The following is a 24,887-nucleotide window of genomic DNA, read 5'->3' as shown; positions in this document are numbered from 1 at the left end:
AGTTATGTGGAAAAGTAGTTTAAGAGTTGTAGAATTTTGTGCAATAAATAACTTTTCTGTATCTGTACACAATTTAATTTTATTACCAAACGGAACTTACTTTCTGGACATGCCTTGTAGCATTTCGTGCAAAATTAGTGCAATTTTTTTTTAAAAAAAGTTTGAATTTTGAATAATTTACAGGATAATTAAACTGCAAAAATGTCGCCCGACATTGTTTGGACTGTGATAGAGGAATATGCCAGTAAAGTATCAGCTTGTATCGGTAGATGAATCCCAACCAATACTTTCAGATACAAATACTTAGGTATCGGCTATGCCCTAATTTTCATTACCCCAGTCAAGAAACATTTCCATAGTGTGTTCATATATCCAATATCTGTAACAGAACCACGTATATTTACATACAACTTTTTATTTGCTTGAATCAGACTTCAAATATTTTGCAGGGCCGTTTAACAGAAAAGGCCTTTCTGTAAATAATATATCTGCATGTATGGTGAAAAGAAACATACAAGCAATTTTAAGCATGTTTTTCTTTAAAAAAAAAAAAAAAAAATTGTTTTTTTGTCATGATTTTTGTCCGCCCTGCTTTTTTCATCCTTTCTTAATTTTGTTAATATATGAAATTCACATTTGTTATTTTTCTTCAGCTACCAGAAGACACTTTTGGATTGCAATACAGCCATCTCACACGATGAGCGTTACGTGAAAGCCTACCAACGTCGAGCAGCTGCTCAGGGGTGCTTAGGTCGCCTGGAGGATGCCAGAAAGGACCTCAAGAGGGTGTTGGTGTTGGAGCCAAAGAATAAGGAGTCTTCGGCTGAGTTGAAGAGGGTGGAGCTCTTAATACAGGGAAAGAAAAAAGATCGTGAGAAGACAGACCCTGTTAAAGAAGTGACATCGCCAATCATTGAAGTAAAGGCCTCGACGAGTGTTTCCAAAGAAGATAAGTGTCTGGCTAATACTGGTTTGAAGAACTCTTCGAAGAAAGAGACTGTTCCAGCAGAAGTCGGGGTTGTTGAGCCGATATACAAACCTCCACATTTGCGCTCAAAGGTAAGAAACGGGGCACTGACAAATGGCTTGACTATGGTGCAGCGGCTCTCTAAGGGCCAAGCCTGCCAGTGTGGTTTTTTCATTGGGTAACGAGTGGTCATCGCATAGGGTCCCATCACAGGTATTTTCTGGCTTTTGAGACCGGAGCTCGTTACTTCTTTACAAAATGCCAAACTTTTGGGGGCTCCGCTGGGACCATTTGCACCAAAGGTAAGAGCACTTACCATTTGGCTATGCAGGAGCCCCCCCATTGCCATATTTTGGTTAAAATGTTATATAGAAGCATATTTTGTTCAAATTTGACAACATTCCACCAGATATTGTTCAATAAATCATGCTTGTGGTGATAATGCAAAGGAATTCTGTATTCCTCTTCTTATAGTGTGTTAGGAGTAAAAGAAGGTGACAGTAGGAACGTGCTGTGAAATAATGCTTGCGAGTGCAGAGTTGTTACTTTTTAAATGTATATCTTCATCCAGTTCCACTATGCAAACAAAGGCTAAATTATGTGTTTTTTGTTTATTTTTTATGTCAACTATTGGTGCCTGCAGGAAGGAAAGGGATTGGTTGTTCACCTGAGCCCTTCCTCCATGGTAAATAGAAAAACAGTTTCAATTGTATGGCATGTGATTTTAAATATGAATCTGTTATATTTAAATTCATACTGCAAACACATTTGAAATACATTTCCTATACTAGTATACACTTTGTATAATAACGGTCTAACGTTTTGGAAAGATACTTAATTTATTCACCCATTCATTCTGGCAAAAGATACTTAATTTATTCACCCATTCATTCTGGCAGCTCGCTGTCAGTATTCAGAGAAGGTTCTTTATTGACGTTCTAATAATTATGTTTTTATGTATGTGTAATAGATCTAGTACAGCAAAAGTATATGACAAGCTTTTGTCCATATTTTTGATTCTTCATTTCAGGTTGAGCCGCTAGATGTCACTAGCATTTATGTTGAAATCCTCACTTGTTAGTTTGTAATTTTCTTTAACCTTTAGCAGACAGCCGGTTTCAAACAAAACCACCCAAATTATGGCATTCGAGATGGCTGGTTTCGATCGAAACCACGTCCACCTGGCAGTAATTGACATATCATGTCTTAAAAACTACACATGATAATTCAGTTCTGTCTTTTTTGTTCATTAGTATACACATGAAGGTATGACATACTCAAATAACAAGAGAATACATCCATCATTACTGGTATTAACAAGCAGAGATTGAAAAAGTATTTTGTTACTCGTAATTTTATGGGCTAAATTTATAAATATTTCTATTACTCCTAAACTACTGCTTTTTTTAAGGAAAGACATTTTGCGTGTAATAAAGAGTAAAAGCAACACTTTAAGGTTGCCCTCAAGGGTCCAACAAGTATGCAGTGGCAAAGGTGCGATTTTCAAAATTTATCCCAACTCAACTCTCCATTTCTTGAAAACTACAAATGATATTTCAGTTCTGTCTTTTTTGTTTGTTTGTATGCCTCTCAAGGTATTACATACTCAAATTACAAAACTATATCTCCTTTGTTACTATTGAAATTCCGGAAATTGTTTCCTTAAAATGGCAACACTGCCACTCTTGTACATACATGGTTATTATTTTTTTGTGGCCCTGTTTTTTTTTTCCTTTATTTATGATTTTCATTTTAATATGAGGAGCATACTGAATGTAATAAGCAACAATTTTTCATAAATCAAAATCCATCAATACATGCAAACGAAGTAAGTCATTGCAAAATACAGACTTGACTGAATGTGTCGAGGTAGTGTGACATGATTAGCTTCGATTGCATGAGCGCAGGCAATTGATTCAAATTGGCTGACAGTCATGTTTCGTTTCGACAACGTGCTGTGATTGAATTCCTTGTTAAAGAGGGAATTCGTGCTGCTGAAATTCAGAATATACTTCAGCATGTATGTGGAGATGTATGCATGGAGCATTTTAATGATTGAAACAGAAGCATCAAAATCAGTGTCCCACGAACTACCTCCATGAAACACAACATGGAAAGAGTTGACAGCATCATTAAAGAAGACAGACAGGTCACTGTGGATACAATTGCAGCAATACTTATGATACACACTACAGGAAATGATTGCAAGATCTGCTGGCATAATTGCTCGCCGTTGCATCCAAGCACTTCACAAGCTCCGTTGTGCATTGCAGGAAAAACGTCCTGGAAAGAAAATCATTCTTCAACACAATAATGTAAGCCCGCACTTTGCTCAGTTCACCAGGGAGGAAATTGGGAAAATGGGGCGAGAACTTCTGCCTCACCCTCCCTACAGTCCCAACATTACACCCTCCGACTATCATCTGTTCGGTTGTGTGAAGGAACAGTTATGAGGCCAAAGCTACCAGATGATGTAGGACATACAGAAAGCAGTGCATCAGTGTCTGCGAGCAGCTGAAAAGGAGTTCTACCGTAAGAAGGTGGCCGCGGTGGCTCAGTCGGTAACGTGTCTGACTACCATGCTCAAGGTCCCGGGTTCGATCCCCGGCCGGTTCAAATCCGGGAACTTTTCTAACGGTGGAAGCGGCCCCGGCGCCTACCCAGCGTCGAATAACATGGGTACCTGGGGGAAACCCTGGGGGGTAAAGGCAGTCAGGGGCGTGATGCTGATCACATCACCCCCACTCACGACCGGATGAAGAAAGTGTGGGGCGTTACCCCCACACCCCCTATACGCCTTCATGGCGTGGTGCTATGCACAGGGGAACACTTTACCTTTTTACCGTAAGAGTATTTTCAAGCTTCCAGAAAGGTGGGGGAGATGCATGCAAAGAAATGGAGACTTTATTGAAAAGTAAAGTCTGTACATTATGATGTAGTATGTCCAGCTTTACTTTAATAAAACAAAAACACGGTTCATGAAAAATTGTTGCTCATTACTTTCAGTACGCCCCTCATACATGATGGTAGTAACTTACACAACTGTGCTGCGACCAGCACAACATCAGGTTTAATGTCCCTGTTCAGTTATGTATGGATATTACTCACTGATGAGGACTTTTAGAAACAGTTGGGATATTGTGTTAAAAAGAAATAAGCACCAGTAGACAAAATAACTGTAGAGTATAACATTGATGACCACCATTTTTCTTGTGATTTTTCATATTTTTTTAATGGTAATATGTTTTTAGGGATAGAGCTGATTTTGGCTGATACCAATTTTACAGGTACTGATAACACAGGGGAACAATTTTTTTTTGATGTGCTGTTGCATGAGATTTTTCAACCGTTTCTGAATACTTTTTCAATGCTGATTTCAAATCTGAAATTAGTTTTCTGCTGCATGCTCTAGTTTTCATGCAGTTTGGAATTTATGAATTTTCGCCAAAATGGAACACCCATTGTAATATACAGTATGGGTAGCTGGAGAAGTAGGCTTACATCTGCCCTAACAGTACACTAATGAAGCCAATTTATATTTATTGTTGAGTTTATAATACCTGTTTTACTTTGCTTCAGATCTGATCATGGCTTCGTCAAGAAGGCATCCATGCGTAAATAAACCTGATGCATTCTGTTATGTATGTGGCGGCTACACACTTCTTCGTCAAAGGTGCAATATAACTTCATTTGTTCGGCATGCCTATAAAGCCTATTTTGAAGTTCCCCTGGGTGACCAAGACAAGAAATGGGCTCCACATATGGTGTGTCATACTTGTGAGGAAATGCTTCGTGACTGGTCAAAAGGAAAACAACGCAGTCTGCCTTTTGGAGTTCCCATGGTGTGGCGAGAACCCAAAGACCACATAACTGACTGTTATTTTTGCCTGGTAAACACAAAGGGTGTCGGTAAGAAAAACAGGCATAAGATCTCCTATCCCAATATTCCCTCAGCAATTCGACCTCCGCACTCTTCAGAAGTCCCAGTTCCAGTTTATAATGGTTTTGACTCATCTGAAGATGAAGGCAGTCAATATGATCAGCAAGAGCATGAGGGTAGTGATAACGAGATTCAAAATATGGTTGGAGACTCTGACGACTCTGATACCAAACAGCCATCATCTCCTCACCTGTTTAACCAATCGTAATTGAATGATTTAGTGCGTGACTTAGGGCTTTCCAAGAAAGCGGCTGAGGTATTAGCCTCCAGACTGCAGGAAAGAAACCTCCTTGGTCGCTCTGTAAAAGTTTATTTTTGAAAGCGGGTCCAGATTTTTGTGCATTTTTTTTTCAGAATACAAGCAGTTTGTTTATTGCAACGATATTCCAGGTCTTCTCAAACAATTAGTATAACTTCGTATTGTCCAACAGAATGGCATTTATTTGTGGACAGCTCAAAGCGCAGTCTCAAGTGTGCACAGTGGCAATGTATATGGAGCAGTGCAATTGGTCACTCAGTACATTTGAGAGAAGAACATAATGACATCAAAGTGATCATTAACTTACTCAGATATCATGAGCACAACTGGATCATTTGCGTGGACTTGAAAATGGTGAACTTTCTCCTGGGTCAACAGAGAGGCTTCACGAAATTTCCATGCTATCTCTGCATGTGGGACAGTCGAGCTCGGGAGAAACACTGGGTACAAACTCTAGAAGCAGGCATGCCCAATATTGTGAATGATCCAATTTGTCAGTAGAGAAAATTGTTTTCCCCCACTCCACATCAAGCTCAGCTTGATGAAACAGTTCGTAAAGGCGTTAAATGGTCATTGTTTTTAACACATAGTTTCTGCTTTTCCTACTTTGTCCTTTGAGAAGATCAAAGCTGGTGTGTTCGATGGACCTAACCTTGTACGTGATGAAGTATTTGTCAGGAAGATGAACAACAGGGAGAAAGCAGCATGGCTGTCTTTTGTGGCAGTTATTGAAAACTTTCTTGGTAACAAAAAGGCAGATAACTATGAGTTTCTTGTTAGCAGAATACTGTTGGTATTTCGTGATCTTGGGTGCAACATGAGCGTGAAGCTCCATTTCCTGAATAGTTACCTTGATCAATTCCCCAACAACCTAGGTGCTATTTGTGATGAACAGCGTGAGCGCTTCCATCGAGACCTCATGACGATGGAACAGAGATATCAAGGGCAATGGGATAAACATATGTTGGCAGACTCTTGCTGGAGGATCAAACGAGATTGCTCTGAGGACATCCACAAACGCCATAGCTACAAGCGAAAATTTCTGCCTGATTAGAACAAATTTGAACTTTGCCTCATAATAGATGTTACATGTTAATGTACAGTGAAAAGCATTAGTTCATAGTTATATTTGATTATAATAGAAAAATGTTCAAAATTCGACTATTAGCAATACTGATTGTACACCACAAAAGTGATTTTGTAAAACTGTAATGCATATTTTCGTACACTTCCATGTTTTTGTGAATTTCATCTTTGTAAATACAATTGTATATGCTTAATTTTACGACAGGGTGGCCATAAGTTCCACAGACATACCATATCATCATGCGTGAGGCATCAAAATTTCGCAAAAAATGAAAATGTTGAATTACAAAAAATCTGGAGCTTACGGAGAAAAACCAACTTCAGATTTGAATTCAGCACACTCAAATTAGATAAGAACAAGTGCTGGTATCAATGCAACAAAAATTTTGTTCCCCAGTGAATCAATATTCTGCTGATTCGATATAAACTTCCAAATGGTCCTTGTAGAACCTGAAAGGTTCATTGACCTTAATACATGTATGTTACCAGATGACTGCAATGCAATAGAGTCTGTTATTTAGATATTATCTTTTTTAATAAAATAGGGAATGGAGAATATATGTTTCTAGCCATAAAAATTATAACAAAATGGTAGAATATTACACTAAATAATAAGTTATTTACAGCAGATAAAATTATCAGTAATTTTCCCAATATGCCTACATCGGCCGAAACTGATAGTGTACCGATTAATCCATCTCATACTAATTTTTATCCATTGCTGTATCTCAGCCTGGATAAGTTTCGTCCTATATACATGTGTACACACTGAATCATAATGAACTCAAATTTCTGTATATTTCAGAAACCTTTGAAAACCATTGAGATTGAAGAAGTGTCAGGTGATGACGAAGATGAAGATGCAGTCTCCAGTTCAAAGAACGGTGCTCAATGTACAAAAGCTTCAGAATCAATTAAGAATGAACAAACAGAAAAAGCTGCGAAAGCAAGTGAACAACAAATGAACAGGTTACATGAAGGCATCAGTGCTATGTCCTTGCCTGTAAGAACTGATAGTGAGTCACAGCCCCTACCTCCAGTCCCAAAGTCGTCTGTTCAGTTTTATATGCACTGGAAAAGTGTTAAAAATAATCCCAAACTGAGGTTTCAGTATTTAAAGGTAGGTGTCTTACTAATGGTTCTGAAATCAGGGCAAATTTTTTTGCATTTATACAAATATATGTTGCAGTTTCGTTTCAGATCTGAAACTTTTTCCCCTTTCGTTCCAAATATGCACATTATCGATGGTCTGGTATACAATGTCCATTGGGTGACAAATTGCTCACATAACTTCTTTTCCTGTGGTTTAGATCAGTGGTTCTCAACCTTTTTGAGACCTCGGTCCGCTAAAATCTACTTTTTTTAAAAAAAAACTCAAATACTTTTTATTATTTTAACATTATCCATTAATTCATGTATATCCTTGAAATTAAAATTTTATAAATTAATTATGGCATAATCATAAAAAGTCAGAGTTCGATTATGTTAAGTTTAGGTTTAAATTAGTTATCAACCACTGAATCTAGCGAAATCTTGTAGTGTCCTCAGGACATCATCATTATTATGACATTAAAATTAGTATATTGTCAGATTATGATTTGAAATGGTTAGGTTAAGTTCAGAGTTCCACATTTGTCCAATAGTAATAATAATTTACTCCAAATTTATTCCTATAATGCAATTAAATGTGTGTGAAATTACTATTTAAACTAATTTTATTAAATATAATGTTTAAAAAAGCCAATTTGTATATCATGACAAAATTATCAAATTGTGCAATATTTTGAATTCAAATTCATAACAGTTATTTTTGACAATATGATAAACAAATATCTTCAATCATGTGTGTTCTTTCAGACAAGAAAGATAAGATACATTCAAATTTATAATTAAATTTATTGAAATTGTGTACATTTGCATTGGCATCAAGGTTTATATACAAAGGTCAACTCTTCAAAAATTGTTCAATGTATAATATGATGTCATTCTTGGTATTTTGTATCAACATTTAAAAAAAACTGTAATTTTAATCACTAGATAAGTATATTGTGATATCCATTGCAAAATAGCTGTAACAGAGCAAATATGTACATTTATTTCACAAACATTCAAGCTGTTAAACACTTATTGACAAAAATATAAATATAAAACAAAAACAATTGAAGATAACACATGCTAAAAAATCTTTCTTGAACTAGCTTCTCTGATACTAGTTGTCTGTGACTTTTAAGGATGTCATGAGGGATGGAAGATAAGCAAAAATGTAGCTGTTGGTGAAAGATTGGGATTTGTAGAAATCTTGATATTTTGAAAACATTATACTTTGCATGCTAATCATTAATAGTTTTGTTTAAACTATATAGAGACATTTCTGATCATAACAGAATCTTGAAAATGCTTTAATAATGGCATAATCTTTTAAAAAGTTTTGGAACTTGTGAAAAGTGCCAAGTTTAAATTTGAAGCAGGAAATTATTATTGCTTGCATCTGCATTATCAAACTAGTAGATGAATAATGCATTACCTCAAATGGATGTTTTGAGGAATAAGACTTAAAGTGGGAGAAATATCTTCTGCATTTTGGATGTGAATTAACTAAATGTGGAGTTTTGAAAATGGAAGAATGGAAGCCATCTGGTAAACCTGGTTGAAAAAGTTGACATATTGAGTATACTCAGATGTAGAACTGATGCATGCTAAAATATAAGAAAAAGACTTACTCTACCTCAAAAGGACATAATAAAGAAATATTTTCTTCATATAAATAACAATTATATGTTATAAATGTTCTTGTTATCAAATGCATAATTTGATGCTGTTGTATCTTTTGTTTTTTCTTGTTTTTTATCAATATAATTTGCATAAAAACGCATATAATTGTTTGAACATAAACGCTATTCCTCAGCATATGTAAGCTGGTATTCCTTTTCAACATATATCCGTAGCTTCCTACCGTGCTATAACAATTTGAATTCTGACAGGTATATACATAAAATGATGTGCCAATCAGGACTTCATATTTAACCGAGGGCATTTATCAAAGTGATTGTTTAGTGAGATAGATTAACTGAATTGTCTTCTCGATATTTAGTCTCACTTCTCACTTCTTTTTCATTTATCGTATTATTGTTAAATTCATTTGATAAGTGCTGATTTTCATTCATATGTTGCAGTTTGAACACAGGAAATTTAATTGGGAAATCGATGGCTGTATTATTATTATATTTGGAAAAGTTAATGATGTTGGTTCGAGAAAAACTGTATCAGGAGAACATCTCTTTGTCCAGTATAATAAATGCTAAAGACCCGGTACCGAGCCATGTCCCAGCGGTTGAGAAATGTTTGTTTAGATTATGTCTGGACGTTCAACTTGTTGTAAGGGTTAAGGCACATCTCCATTATGCCTGCTGGCAAAGCCGCTCTCAAAAGTCGTTCTGCTTTGCCGAACTCGATAGACGTCCCCTCAGGACTGTGGTGTGGAGATGTGCATCAATGTGGTTCGATGGCTTGTTGGCAGCACACATGAAATACTTCGTGAAAATGCATGACAAGCACGATTGTCAAAATTATTTGTTTTTTTTTTAAAAAAAAAATGAAACAAATGAAAGGTTTAAAACAATTCTAAAAAGACTTATTTTCTAAGGATTATGATTAATAAGGAATCTGTTAATCATCCAAGGATGGACTGTGTTTCTAGTTACAAAGTAAACACGTGATTAACTTTGTAAAATACATATTTACGTTACTCTTCAATCTTGCATGTAAGCTGTTCAAGAAGGATAAACTACACGTAATCCACACTATCTACGTGCTAACTACTCTTGTCTTGCCAACTGGCATAGTGGGGATGCGCCTTTATAATCCAATGTTTCTTGTAATGTGCGCTCATGTTTGGGCAGGACAAAGAAATCTTTCGGTAGTCTCATAAGTAGTGCTTGAATTTTTATTCAAAATTAGTACTTGCAAGGACAGTTCTGGGGTGTAACAGTCCCATTGATTTCCATGCAGATCATTACAACCCATAAGTGTCCATAACTGTGCACAAATATGTAGAAATCAATACAATATGTAACTATATTATAATACATAAAACAGTTGAATCTGAGTCATACGTATGTGAAGGTGAAGAGAAAATAATACGTACAACAGAGAATTACTTACAAATCAGATTTAGATACCATGTCATATCATTATTATAATACTGTAATGTAATTGTATCTATTTTGAGGAACAAGATACAGTATAATATAGGTTATTTCTGTCATAAAGTGGTAAATTAACAAATATAAAAGTTTGTTCATAATTGGGAAAAGAGACACGCAGTAGTATATAAATACGGAGAAACTAGTACTCACTTTTATCTGCACAGCAAGTTCCAACAAGGATGGTGGCAGTGGCCACTGAAATTTGCAACGTGCCACCACTCCTTGCTCCGGTTGGTCAGTTGGGAGCACCAGTTCTCACCCAGGGTTCGGGATTAAGAAGATCCACCCTTCCTCCAGGAAGGAAACCACCGAATTGCGACACGTGACAGTAAATAAAAATAATTCAAATACTTTATAATTAAAATGTCCAAAATCTTTAATTACGAATCGCGCCCGTACATACTGATTCGCACAAGCCAAAAATATAATGTGTTGGGTCCTGCTCGCTTGTAGGCAGTGATGAGTAACTTATTTATCACGACAGAATCCGCGCACCGCCTTCACCGTTGATAGCAAGACCTCAACTGCCTACCTCAAGCGCGAGGTGCAGCATAACAGATTGTTCTAACTTACAATACAAACTCATAACATAAAATAACACAAGAAAAACTGATAATTTATATGACACATCAATGTTAATTAGCGATAGTAAGCTAAAGTTCAGGTTGGCAACAATTAAAAATGCCAACGTGGAAGTTTTTACATCGCCAAGAACACGAAGCGTGGTTCCCCCACTCCTAACATAAACAGCCAATAGGAATACAATATTTTATTGAAAACGAGGGAGAAATACTTTCCTATAATATTACAATATTAAACTATATAGAAATAACTAAACTGATTTTATCAAATAAATCATATTTGCCCTTGCACATAAAAATAATTAAATAAAGATTTAGTTTATAACGAAGACAAATTACTTCAATCTTGTACATTGTTGAACAAAAATAGATATTAAGAAGAAATGTATTTAACTTGTGCTTAAACAATGAAAACGTTGCATATATTATTTGGGATAATTATTAGCCTATGAATTCTGAATAAATGTTGCAAAAATACGCGAATAATATTATAACAAGATAAATCGTGAATATATACATGAATTATAAAAACAATTAAGTATAAATAATTTAATAAAAGTTCTTAACTTGAAAGTATACGAATAAGATAAATGCCAATATTCAACTTAAATCTGCCTAACATGGCGGTCGTTACAATTTAATCGGAAAAAAAAAACAGCTTCGCGGATAAAAGTGAGTACTAGTTTCTCCATATTTATAAAAGTTTGATTCTTAAATACATTACATTTGCCGCTTCATTAGTTTTATGTGGATTAGCATCCACTTCCCACAGAAATTTCTTCATGGCCGACCACAGTAGCAACTGAAAACGTTCACTGAAGGAACCATTCTTCTGTTTTTATTATGGAACACTGCAAACGCCAGCTATCGGCATCTGTTTAACGTGTGTACTTCCATATCAGGATTACTTACAAAAGAAAATGTGTCTCATGTTCTGAACAACTGCTCATATATTTCTCCTTGGATTTCATGTTGCGTGCCGCCTGTCCTTACCTTTTCTGTGACACCGTCATGCTGCATTCGTCTTTCTCGCAACTTGAGACCGACTGCAGTCATGCCCACCTATCCTGTTTCGTATTTGAAACTCACCTTGTGTTTTTGTAACAACAAGAAATGTATCCTTCTGTGACATTATTGTAGCTTGGTTACGTACAAGTCAAATGTATTTTATGAGAATTAGTACATGTATCACCGAATTACATATAATTGCATTACGTACAAATAAGGTTTAATTCACACTGTGTTTAAATTATATTTTGCCGGAACCTACAGTAATTTACGTATAAAACAGAACTGAGTTACATATAAAGCAGTCTCAAGTGTAATATTTTTTGTTGTTTTTCAACATTTCTGGGGCTGAGCCCAAACCACTTTGAACCGATACCAAAACCATTGCTTGAAAATTGTAACAATTAGAAATTGTTCAAAATATTGGCTAGTATGAGTGAGTGGGTATTCCACCCCAATTACACCCGATAATTTAGTTATGAGAATAAGGATGATATTTAAATTGCTAAAGTCAGGATATATATAAAATATATGTTATGTAATAACAAAATACAGGCTTTTCACATAATATTGGTACAAAATCAATGGAAACTTCAAATTTTGCATAACGTCCAAGATAATTAGAATCCACAAAAGTGTCACGAGTCATTTTTACAGACACCTCGGATGATCAAAATGCTGGAAAAGTATCGGCTGTTATCAGTAATTAGAATTCAACTGATTCTTCCTGGTATTATTGATACTGATACATCAGTATCGGCTCAGCCCTAATCATTTAATTTCCTTCATTTTGAGAGTGGATTATTTTTGGAAATTCTGTCAGGGCTAGTTTCTGAACAACTAAGCTGCACTTGTTGTTCCCAGTATAACAGGGATTATTTGAGACAGATAGAAGTAGTGAAGACCAGAGTACACGGAGCCTTGATTTCCGTGGTGTGACTTTTGACTTTAAGATTAGGTTTTAGTGAAATTAACAGATAAAATTGTCATGATCAGATAAAAATGGCCTAATTTTTAGGGAAATCATATTGTGAATTTTTTCCCCACAAATACGAAGTGTGGCTAGAAAAAAACCGGATTGATGTTGCTGTTGACAAACTGCAAGCGCATCAAGGTCAAACGGTGCATGAATGTATAACGTGATATCCTGCCTATCGACTGTGTGATTTGCCAGGGTGGACGGTGCTCAGTTCCGCTGTAGCTTGTCGACGAAGTGAACCGTACATCTGTGCTCCTTCGGAAAAATGTTAAGTCTGAAAGTAGAACAGCGTATCAATGTAAAGTTTCTTATGAAACTCGGAACATCCACCACAGAAACTTATGGTTTGTTGAAGGAAGTATACGAAGATGAGTGTTTATCACGCACGCAAGTGTTTGTGTGGTTTCAAAGGTTTAAAGAGGGACGAGAAGTGATCGCGGACGACTCGCATCCTGGACAGCCTTGCACGTCGAAAACGGAATCATACATTGCAAATGTCGGTGAATTGATTCAAGAGGATCGTCGCTTGAGTATTCGATCTATTGCAAAACAACCAACATTATTACATTAAGGTGCTGACGACCCTTCGTGAGCGAGTAAGAAGACGTTGACCTGATTTGTGGAAAAGCAAGTCATGGATTCTTCATCAGGACAATGCTCCTGTCCATACGGCATTGTAAGTCAAGGCTTTTTTGGCCAAGCATGGGATCCCAGTGTTAGAACACCCACCCTATCATCCATGCAACTTTTTTTTATTCCCAGAGTTCATATCACACTGAAAAAAAAACAAATTTACGACCGTAGAACCTGTGAAAACAAAAGCAACAGAAGTTATGAACATGGTTTCAGAAAATGATTTCCAGCACTGCTTCCAGAAATCGAAGATTCGTTTTGAGCGGTGTATCGATAGTTCTGGGAAGTTCTTTGAAGGGGATAATGTTTGTATTGTACAAAATTACCAATAAAAGATTTTGTAGCAACAGTCCGTTTTTTTTCTAGCCACACCTTGTATATTAGCATTTCTCAATGAAGTGCTAATATCACATTTTATGTATATATCATTCCCAACAATTCAATTCAGACATTTGCTATTTTTGTTTGACTACAAAGGTAAAAATATATAATTACATATAAAATCTGTGGCGTAGTGATAAGCTTCCATGTTTTCCATAAAACTTCATTCAGCCCATGTAGAAATTATGAATCATGCATTTATGACTAGGTAGCGTAATATAGCTATTCTTTGCAAACACTTGAGAAATGGAAATCCTTATTCAAGTTAGTTCCATATCATACATGTTTCCCACATTCATACCTTCTTCAGTGGAATCCCGATTTTTCATTCCCCATTGTTACACTTTCCCACATTATACATTCATGGTCCCAACATAGTAAAATGTTACAAAATTTTCCCGGATTTTACATTTTCCCATATTTTAAGTTCTTCCACCTTGGTCCCTTAAAAAATGTAAATTTCAGGTTCCATTGTATTGCCTTTCATAAGAAAATTATGTAAATTTACAAAGGTTTTGGTTTAAGTTATCCAGCCCTAGGAATTGTAAGCACTATGCAGTGTGCCACCACGGGACCCTTTGATGGCATGTGGTAACGCCTTGCAATCACATACATTTTGTAGTATTCTAGCATGTACAATTGGATTCATACGTGTTACTGAAATAATAATATTCATCTTTGCAGAATATACCACCAGCAGAAGTTGCACGTATATTTCGAGATTCCTTGGAAAGCGATACATTTAGTGATATAATCAACACCCTAGCAGCAGATTTCATAGCCCCTGGAGAGAATGTTTTTCCGTATTTACAAGGACTCTCCCAAGTGAAAAGGTTTGGTGCTCTGACAATGTTCATGCCAGCTGCAGATAAAACAGGTAAGCAACACCCCATGTGTTCCATATAATAAGCGCACAGACACAACTCTTGTGCTGCCAACTGCAATGAGCTTTGCTTCAAGAGACCAATTAATCTACGGCCTTCACAGAAAGCAGTTGTTATTTACATGCCCACAGTGCTGTATGTAGGGGAGACGGGGACACATTTGAACACTCCACCAATTTTATTGTTTTATTTTGAATGTAAAAGTAAACAAGGATCGTCTTCTAGTACATTTAAACACATTTTGTACCACACAAAAATGTGTTATTTTGAAAGTTAAATGCATTAACCAAAACATCGGTAATCTGTTCAAATCTGCCGCATTCATGGGGCGAATCAAAGCATTTCAGTGCTTGAGTGTGGGTTCTTGCTCATGCACCAAAGGGATGTAGTTATTTCAAAATTGCTTTGCGCTTTTTAATATTTTTAGAAACATATTTCTCTCGAAATACAAACTTCCACGAGCACTCACAAAGAACATCCATGCCCACGCTTAGATTCAAACCCCTGGCACCATCATACACTGTACTAACCACTCTGCCACGAAGGTCAGCTTTTTATAATGATAGGTCAGAGGTCAAGCCATACCCATCTGCTTTGTTTCTATTCCATGCTTCAGGGAATATGGGAATTGCTGTTCCGTTTTTTTGTGTACATTCAAACCATTTTTCGCCTGAAAAGATGTATTGCATAATGATGATTTTCACCTTTTGAAATTGTGTGAAATGCTTCACTTAATATTTTTATGATGAACTCAGGGAATTTTAATCACTGTTGAAATTGCCCCAAAGGTGCTGTTCAAATCATTGCTGTCGAAATCTGCCCTACAGGACCATGACAATCAAATCCATGCTTTACAGGAAAAAGCTAATAGGTATGGTAATTTCATGATACTAACACACAAACGTATCCATAAGCAATAATATTCTATAATCAAACGCACCTCTTCACCTTGTACGTGGTTGCTATCTTCTTAAAATTTTGACAAGAAAAATTACTTTTCAAGGAGTTATACACACGGTGCTGTCATCTAATGTCACTGCTGTCAACTCCACACAATTTCTTCGCATTGCTGAGAAATTCCAGATGTTCAAATGTGCCCCATAGATTGCTGCATCGAGGCCTTTTTGCTTGATCGTCTAATAGTTCGCACAGATGATGCTAGATGGCTTATGGAATGTACAGTTTCTTTGCTCGAGCAAATAACGCTTGAACATTCAATCAGTAGACGCTCGAAGCCCAGTAGTTCACGTGTAACCGAAATTTTTCTGTAGTATTGGCCCTTCAAACATGGATCATGAAGTGAAAAACGCAGTGAAATTGAAACTGAAGTTAACATACGAGAGGGTGTACCCAAAATAAACCGGAATTTTTTTTAAGAGCCATGATTTTTTTTATACAAAACAACCTTATCACTTTCAAAGTACTCTCCACGACACTTAATACATTTGTCCAATCTGTGATTCCATTCTTGGAAACATTTTTTAAACTCATCTGTGATGGCTGACAGCTCCTTCCTCGTTTTTTTTGTTTTTTTTTTCCTTCACCTCTTCTACGTCGTCATATCGCTGTCCCTTCATGTCCTTCTTCTTTCAGGGAGGGAAAAAAGAGAGAGGAAGGGGGTCTCACCATGTCTCGTCACCAGTAATGACCTTGGAAAAGAAGTCTGGGTTGCTTTGGAGCTCTTCTTTCAAAGCACAGCATGTTTCCACTCGACACTCTTTTTGCTGGTCACTCAGATTCCAAGGCAGAAAATTTCGCAGCGACCCTTCTCATTCCCAAATCTTCCGTTAAAATTCGCTGAACCGAGCTCCAAGATAGTCCAGATAACTTCCTCAGCTCTTCAATGGTCCGTCGTCGGTCTTCGAGCACAAGTTCACGAATTTTATCGACATTTTCGTCCGTTCTGGAAGTTGACGGATGTCCAGAACTGAGTTTGTCATCAATCGACATGTCACCTTTCTTAAAGCGAGAAAACTACTCGTACACTTGAGTTTTCCCCATAGCGCTGTCCTTGTAAGCTGTGTTCAACATCACAACCGTTTCTGCGGCATTTTTCCCAAGGAGGAAACAAAATTTCACAGCCGCACGCTGTTCTCTTACATCGGCCATCACAAAAAACAAGGTCCGAGCGAAACTGCTTTTACAAAAAAATCACCGTGATCAGAGACAACCTTTCCCGGCGAAGCCACTGGGTGCACTGAACTCACAACGAGTTGCTCGATGCTTGCCTGGCGGGAAAATTTTGTACTACGGAAGCTCCACCCAGTGCAGCGTTATTCCATTTTTTTAAATTTTTTTTTTTTGGGGGGGGTACCCCCTCGTAGTCACCATCTTCATGTTAAAATGTAATTTAGTCCATCTTTACAACACATAGCAATACATGAAAATGAATAGATAATTATGGGCTGAAACTACCAGGACAGATTTTTACACATATATTTGTATGATTATTATCCCAGAAATGGTATTTGATATTCTATATATTCGAGGGAAAGTGGTCCAATCCAGTACTCTAGTGCCCCAGTTTCACCTATAGTTCCAAGAACAAATGGGTGCTTGTATCTGATTACTAGAGCCCGGAAGTTCAGGCATTTATTTTCGTTAAAATAGGCAGGCAAAAAGGCATTTATAATGTGGGAAATAGGCACTAAAAATTAAAAAAAAGGCAAAATAAACTGAAAAAAGGCACATTTGGAAGTCGCTTACTTTTATCTATAATTTCTGGCAAAATGTCAAAATCTACATTGGGAAGAGCATTTCAATTTTCTCCGTTTTGATTGCACATAACTACAAGGAGTTTTTTTAAGTTCTCAACATTCATTGATAGTCGTCTGTCAGAGAGAATGTTTTTCATAATAGAAAATGATCTTTCTACTTCAACAGAAGTTATTGGAGCATACATAAAACAAGCTGGACTAATTTCGGTAACAGCAATTTCACCTTTTAGAATATTACATATTGTTTTCAATTGTTTTAAGTCCTCCTTTGCACTCACTACCCGTTTGCACTTTTCCGCAACAGCTGACCCCTTTTCTCCTGACACTTCCGTCATCTGCTGCATAGATTCCTCGTAGATTTTCATGGATGCTATAAGAGTCTCACCTCTTTTTTCTAGCTTTGTAATTGTCTCTGGCAATGCACCATAATGTGCAAAAATAAACGACAGTTCATTCTTCAGTTCTGAATAGCACAGGAGTTTTTTCATTTCACGAATTGAAGCCGCTTCATTTTCTGGAAGAGCATCGATCACCTCACTATTTTTTCAAGGTTGTTAGCATAATATAAGCTGCTGATATCCAGGTTCCCCATCTCGTCAAGACTGGTTGCGGAGGTAAACTAAGTTAGGCGCAACTTCCTGAAATTTTCGGGTTCGAGAGGGAGATTTCAGAAATATCTTCTTTGTGTTTGAAATCAACCTATCCATTTCTGGGTGCAACACTCTAACTTCTTCGGCGATTCTGTGCATTGCGTGAACTACACATGTGATATGAAGCATGTTCGGGAAGAGAGTTTTCAATGCTATGGCAGCCTTCTTCATACTGCATTACTGTACACCATCTGGCCAGAGCAGAAGTAGGGAATTTGAGAATAACTGAGCTATTGACGAACCATTGGCTCTCTCTAGTTGTTCTGACATGAGAAGAAATGACGAGGATTCTCCACATGTTGGTTCCATAGTTCCTAAGATGACGTTGGCTATGTAGCGTCCCATAGCGTCAGTACTTTCATCTATTGAAATCCAGATCATCTTTCCAACAACTTCAGCACGAGTTCTTCGCAGAGCTTCTTCGTAGCAGATACTTAAATATGTTTTCCGCAGCTTAGATTCCGACGGCACAGTTTCTTTAGTGTATTTCTCCAGGAATTTCCTCAGTAACTTGTTTTCCACTTTCCTGCTTCCATGAAAGCTTTGCACAGTTCAAGAGAAAACTGACATTTCCTGTTGGATGAAGTACCCACTGTTGAAATTAGTGATATCATCCTCTGTCCGATCATTTTAGCAGCTGCAGATTTATGTTTTGCTGTTGACACATGCTGAGATATAAAGTATTTTATCTCATGGTTGATTGTTTTTTCACATATCTTGCAGAGAAGAATAGTACCGTCTGTCGAAAATGTGCAGGTGTTCAGCAACAAGTTTTCAGCAGTCAATCATGCACAAGGAAATGTTAACCGAAAGGCAATATCCTAACTCAGCATGAAATACTTTTTCCTCACACTTTTCTCCTTCAGCAATGTTCAAACATGAGTGAGTTCAATATTACTTAAATAAGGCGAAAATTATTCACATAATAAACGGAAGAAAAATAAATGCCAACAACGTTTTTTGGGAGAAAAATAATTTATATACACATTTTTTAAAAAAAAATGGTCAAATTTCATTGAAAGAGGCAAAAAAAGGCATTATAATTAAAAATAGGCACTGGGGTCCCAAATAGGCAAAATGAAAAGGCTTCTAAAACATTCGAAACAACATAAAAAACGTATATCCGGAAAAATTTTATCAATATATGCAGTAGATAAAAAGAGGCATTTTGCCAAACTTCCGGGCTCTACTGATTACTATTAATAACTTGAGAACATCTATTTTGATCAGTGATTCAAATTATAATTATAATCTCACGAGAAGAAAAACTAATCAATTGTTTACATAGAGTTATTCTATCAATTAGTATTCTGAATTAGAGTGTTCGTCATAATTTTAACTAATATTTATTTTAAGAGTCAGATATATTCCTAAGAATATATTTATTTCCACTTTCCTGTAAATTCATAAATTGGAGTTAAGTCTGTGTGTCTTTCACTCGACGATATGTATTTGGTTAAAAATTGGTAAAACACAAAATCTTAATTTACAATGAGAGTTGCATTCAAATTATAATATCGTAGAGAGAAAGACATATCTAATACCATACTGGGTTCAGTAAACTTTATTCGCCAGTAATGTATAATCCTTGTAGCTGTTTTTTGCTGATAACATTAGAACATGTTTGAAATTTATAAATATTTCAACTTTGTTTACAATTCCTTAAGCTGTGAACATTTCTAAATTCTTCATTGGATGCGTAAGAAATTCACATTTCATATTTGTTTTATGATGCACTGATATCTTTGTGTTGATTTCAGTGGTGAGAAAGATGTTGCATTACTCCATGGAAAGTAAAACTTGCAGTTCGGAAGAAGCATCTGCTCTTGCTGAGAAATATGAAGTATGAGATTTTTGGATTTTTCTGAAGAAATTTTATTCCTACTCACTGCATAGCAAGGCTGTGACACCAGTTTCCGTATCCTGAAGTATCAAATGTTTTATTCTAAGGTTCCATCTGCTATCAGAACAATCATAAGTAATAAGCTTGAATTATAAGTTTTGGTGCTTCATTATCATATTAATTTTAAAGTTTTTTCAAAAATATTTTACGTGTTTACTTATATTGAAAGTTACCATATTTAAAAGGTGTAATTTAGTGCACACACTGAACCCTTGAAATAATTTTTTGAACACTCATGTAATAAAGATAAAATTGTTAAAGGCATTGAAATTTATTACTAAACTAAAATTTCCACTTTGCGATTTCCTATTGGTTGAGTTGATTCAAATTTGCACACACAACTGCGGTTTTAATTCAGTGTAAAACACTATCATGTTGATACCACAAAATCACATGACAACAATGAACTCTCTTCAACAGATTATTATTTTGATTATCCAATCAAGAAGTATTGTAGTATTTTCTCAAACCTGCAAAATGAACATATTTTCCTTGTAATCTATTATGTCATGGTTCCCATCAGATTGGTAACTTGTGTCATTTGTTGAATAGGTTTCCGGTTTACATGATTGTACACCACTAGATATGGATATATTTTGCAAGTTTATAAATATTGTATCACTTCAATCTCCTCTGTGAACATGAATATTAGTTTTTCGGTATAAGGCAGCTTTCAGACCAAAGCAACATTTAACACTTGTTGTTTGCATGTCACTCAGACTGGGTTGTTTTCTCAATAGCATGCAGCTAGTCACTATGGTCTGTTGCTCACACATGTGCAGACTAGATGAGCCATGTTGCCCATCACCTATTGCTTTGGTCTTAAAGCTGCGTTAACCTTTAGCAGACTGTCATTTCAAATTTAACCAGCAAAAATCTTTGCCTCCAGATGGCTGGTTTCGAACGAAACCACCACATAGTATCAATTCTTGAAAACTACAGATAATTCAGTTGTGCCTTTCACATAAAATGTTATGTAACTCCTCAACCACATTTTTTTTTTTTTCATTAGATTTTACTTTTACATGTAATAATTGAAAAAACTTGTTCACAATATGTGACAATTAGAAGTCCAGTTTTGAAAATTCATCAGAGCCTCTCTGATGAACACTTTCCAGGTGCAGACAAGTTCAAAATCATCATCAGCTCGAGAACTAATTGCCAGACAGATAAAATCAGTTTGTTTTTTTCCAGAATGACAGGGCTTTAGTAGAAGTGAAGTTTATCAGAATGTCTACCAGTCTGAAAGTCAAGAAATAGTAAAGAAATCAAGAAGTAGGTCAAGAAATTATACTTGTGATCAAGAATTTTTGCTGTCACGATGACTGGTTGAATTTAGTTTAGTTTAGTTTTTTTTTTTCTGCCCCATTGGCTAATCATGAAGGTGATCATTGGTGGTAAGATAAGATGGATGAAGGGACAATCACAAATATATAGGGACACAACATGAGCACCACAAGATTATGCTGGCTGAGTGTCCAGGATCGCGACTGAAACTAAACCTAAATAAAAAAACTGATTACGACGTACTTTCAGTTTTCCTGAACCTGAACTAAAACGGCAGAGGCAAGTTTCTGTCTCGCACAACTGAGCGCAGAATTTTGGTTCAATTTCGGTCCGGAATGGAATTGGCTTCTACATAATTTCAATTTTGGTACCCCCAAACTGGTTTACCACGAGGCACAATAACAGTTCACTGAAACAAAATTTGAGAGGAAGATTCAGTTCGGGAGTACCGAAATGTTCAGGTTCAGGTTATAGTTTCAATCTTCGTGTAATTAAACACAGCACATTTAGTTCAGGTTTGATCTGTGTGTAATGGAATGTAAACCAGTTAAAGAAATCAGTTTTCCTGCGTGACGAGGTTGACAGTTTTCATACCTCCCCCACAAGATCGCTGTTTTGTTTCGTGATCTGTTGCTTGTAGGTTACTGATGTCAGTGCTAGCGGATTGGTGTTGTGCTGCTTGCAAGAGGGAAGGTGGAGGAAACTGCAGTAGTATCTGGCAATCGCAAGCAAGGTTCGCTGCATGGCAATGTGTATTACACCCCGTCATGATCTCTCATCCGCACAGGCAAATCGTCGCATTTTCAATCAGATCCAGTGTTGCCAATTGTATTCGAATTATGGTATATCAACTCTTGCTATAGAGCATCTCAACCTTAAAAGTCAGTATGGGTTAAATGAAGCGTGGAGTTGCTAGATCAACAAACGGAGTCACATCAAGTTGCTGTTAATCACTAATGATTGCAACAAATTTACTTTTGTCACATCTGGCAATGCAGCGGTGGTAGAGAAGGACAGAGCTATTGGCAAAACTCATGTATTAGAGAGAGGGGGAAGTACTCCATTTACTTCCATACTGACTTTTAAGATTGAGACACTCTATAGGGTATTCATTTTTAAACTTATGCTTGTTGTTCCGTTCTTTCCGTCATAACAAGAAGACTTTTAAAAATATGTTTTTTTCTTACATAGATATATCCGTATTGTGCATGCCTGTGAGCTGTGACATATGAGAATTCAAAAATTTGAAAAAATAAAGCAAATGGAGAAATCATTTCGAACCACTCCCCATTAATCTTACTTACAAAATGTCCAGAATTATTGAAAGCAATTTTATAGTACGCCCCTCATGTATGTAAAACAAAACCAAGTATTTCATTTCTGCATGTAATTGTCCGTTGTCCGTTCATCTAAGTAAAAGTTTCAATTTCATTTTCCTGTTCGAGTTTTTGTTAAAAGTTCACTTTATGCACAGCTAGGAACTGGACCTACAGTTTTAAGTTGAATCCAAACCACTGTACAATGTGCCTCGACTGGGTATCAAACCCCGTGACCCCTTGATTACAATGTGGCAACCTTACCACTACGCTATCGGGGAGGCCATATTCTCGCAGCATGCATATTTCAGCTTTCTACTTTTCAAGTAAGTTACTTTTTTAACATTTCATAATTTGATTAGATTTCTAATAGCTAAGCAGTACACAGTTTGCAGTTTCCTGGAATCAGAAAGTTAAACATATAGTAACACTGTATTTGTCTTTTTCCAAATTGTCCCAATTTTCTTAAAACCACATTACCATAAGTAAGCATCTTTGCCTTGTAATCAAGGGTCCCGGGTTCGATACCCGGTGGAGGCACAAGTGGTTCGGATCCCACTTTAAACTGTAGGTCCAGTCCCAATTAGCCTTACTGTGCATAAAGTGGACTTGGCAACTCAAACCAAAAACCATAAGTTAGCAGCATATCAATTTCCAGGTTTCTGCTTCAAAAATTAAAATTTTAAATATGGCAACCTGGCATTTCTGTACTTTTAGCTTCGCTATTTTGTTGCTTTCGTCTCCGTTGCAAAGTGGATATCACAGTGTGCTACGTTATGGGTCACGGGTTCGAATCCTGGCTTGGACATGGACATTCTGTGTAAGTGTTCCCTTCATCATATTATGCATCCTCATTATCGCTATTAGCCAAAAGTGACAGAAAAGTGACAAAAAAAAAAGCAATGAATCAAATCAATAAATAGTTTCCTCAGTAGCATAAACAACCATTAAATACTGATTTTACTTCATAGCTTTAAAAATATAAAAACAACATGATTATAATATTTAAAATTTTCAAAATCCGCTGTATTCAAAGTAGGACATGGAACTATAACCAGCATACCGCTTCTCAAATTTATACCATGAAAAATTTAAACAAAATTTGGCAGCCCTACATTTTTGGTCTTGTAAAGCATTCCTATTTAGTTTTATACGTAGTAGCATTAATATCCAGCATACAGATTTTCAACTTGTTAAAAAAAAATAAGGTTAGATATGAGATCCCTGCATTTCCAATTACTTTAAGCTCTCCCCTTTAACTATATACGAAGTAGCACATACGAGGACCATTATTTATATTTTGAGCCTTGGCAACACTGATTGAAGTTAGATGCGATTTGACGTTTGCACGGAATCGTCTGGCATTATTGACCATAACGTACTTCAAATGTTTTGTCAATAGCTTCATTTGTGTTGTTTATGTTGCCTTGGAGATTGCGCGACAAGAATAAAATGGAATTAACTCGTGAACATTTTTGTGCGATGATTTTTTACGATTTTCGACATGGATTATCAAGACAAGAGTGCATCGATCAACTTACTTCCACATTTGGCGATGAAGCCCCATCCTTTGCCACTGTGAAATGCTGGTATAACGAATTTAATCGTGGCCGCCATTCGCTCACCGACGAGATTCCCGAAGGTCGTCCAAAATCAGTTGTTGTTCAAGAAAACATTGATGTTGCGCAAAACCCTAATACTGCAAGATCGTCATGCGACATACTGTGAGATTGAGGCAACCATAGGCATTAGTTCCACCAGGCATATATAAAATATTACATGATCATTTAGCTGTGAGAAAGGTATGTTCTCATTGGATCCCACACAATTTGACAAAAACTCAAAAAGATGCTCGCGTCAATTGGTGCAAACAAATGCTCAATAAATACAATCGTGGTGCTTCAAAAGACGTATATAAGATTGTAACAGGTGACGAATCATGGATATATGCATATGAGCCGGAACGTAAACAGCAGTCGACTGTATGGGTGTTTCAAGATGAACCCAATCCAACAAAAGTTGTTCGCGCTCGAAGCACATCGAAACAAATGGTCGCCTGTTTTTTCTGGAAAACTGGTCATGTGGCAACTG

The 24,887-nt window shown here is 36.5% G+C and overlaps 1 protein-coding gene across 1 annotated transcript in view; it reads left to right on the top strand.

The window, feature by feature from the left end:
- LOC145979534 (RNA polymerase II-associated protein 3-like) overlaps window positions 1–20,457 on the top strand; it is a 41,032-nt gene extending 20,575 nt beyond the window's left edge. The window contains exons 5-8 of the mRNA XM_083112490.1: window positions 654–1,059; window positions 7,058–7,372; window positions 14,724–14,916; window positions 20,051–20,457. Coding sequence (XP_082968616.1) covers window positions 654–1,059; window positions 7,058–7,372; window positions 14,724–14,916; window positions 20,051–20,139 — 1,003 coding nt within the window. The 3' untranslated portion in view covers window positions 20,140–20,457. The remainder of the gene's footprint in view (window positions 1–653; window positions 1,060–7,057; window positions 7,373–14,723; window positions 14,917–20,050) is intronic.
- The last annotated feature ends 4,430 nt before the right edge of the window (window positions 20,458–24,887 follow it).

This window comes from Lepisma saccharinum, chromosome 26 (genome assembly GCF_977018435.1).
Source record: "Lepisma saccharinum chromosome 26, izLepSacc3.1, whole genome shotgun sequence".
NCBI lineage: Eukaryota > Metazoa > Arthropoda > Insecta > Zygentoma > Lepismatidae > Lepisma > Lepisma saccharinum.
Note: the sequence above shows the minus strand (reverse complement) of the source record. Positions and strands in the feature narration are given on the sequence as shown.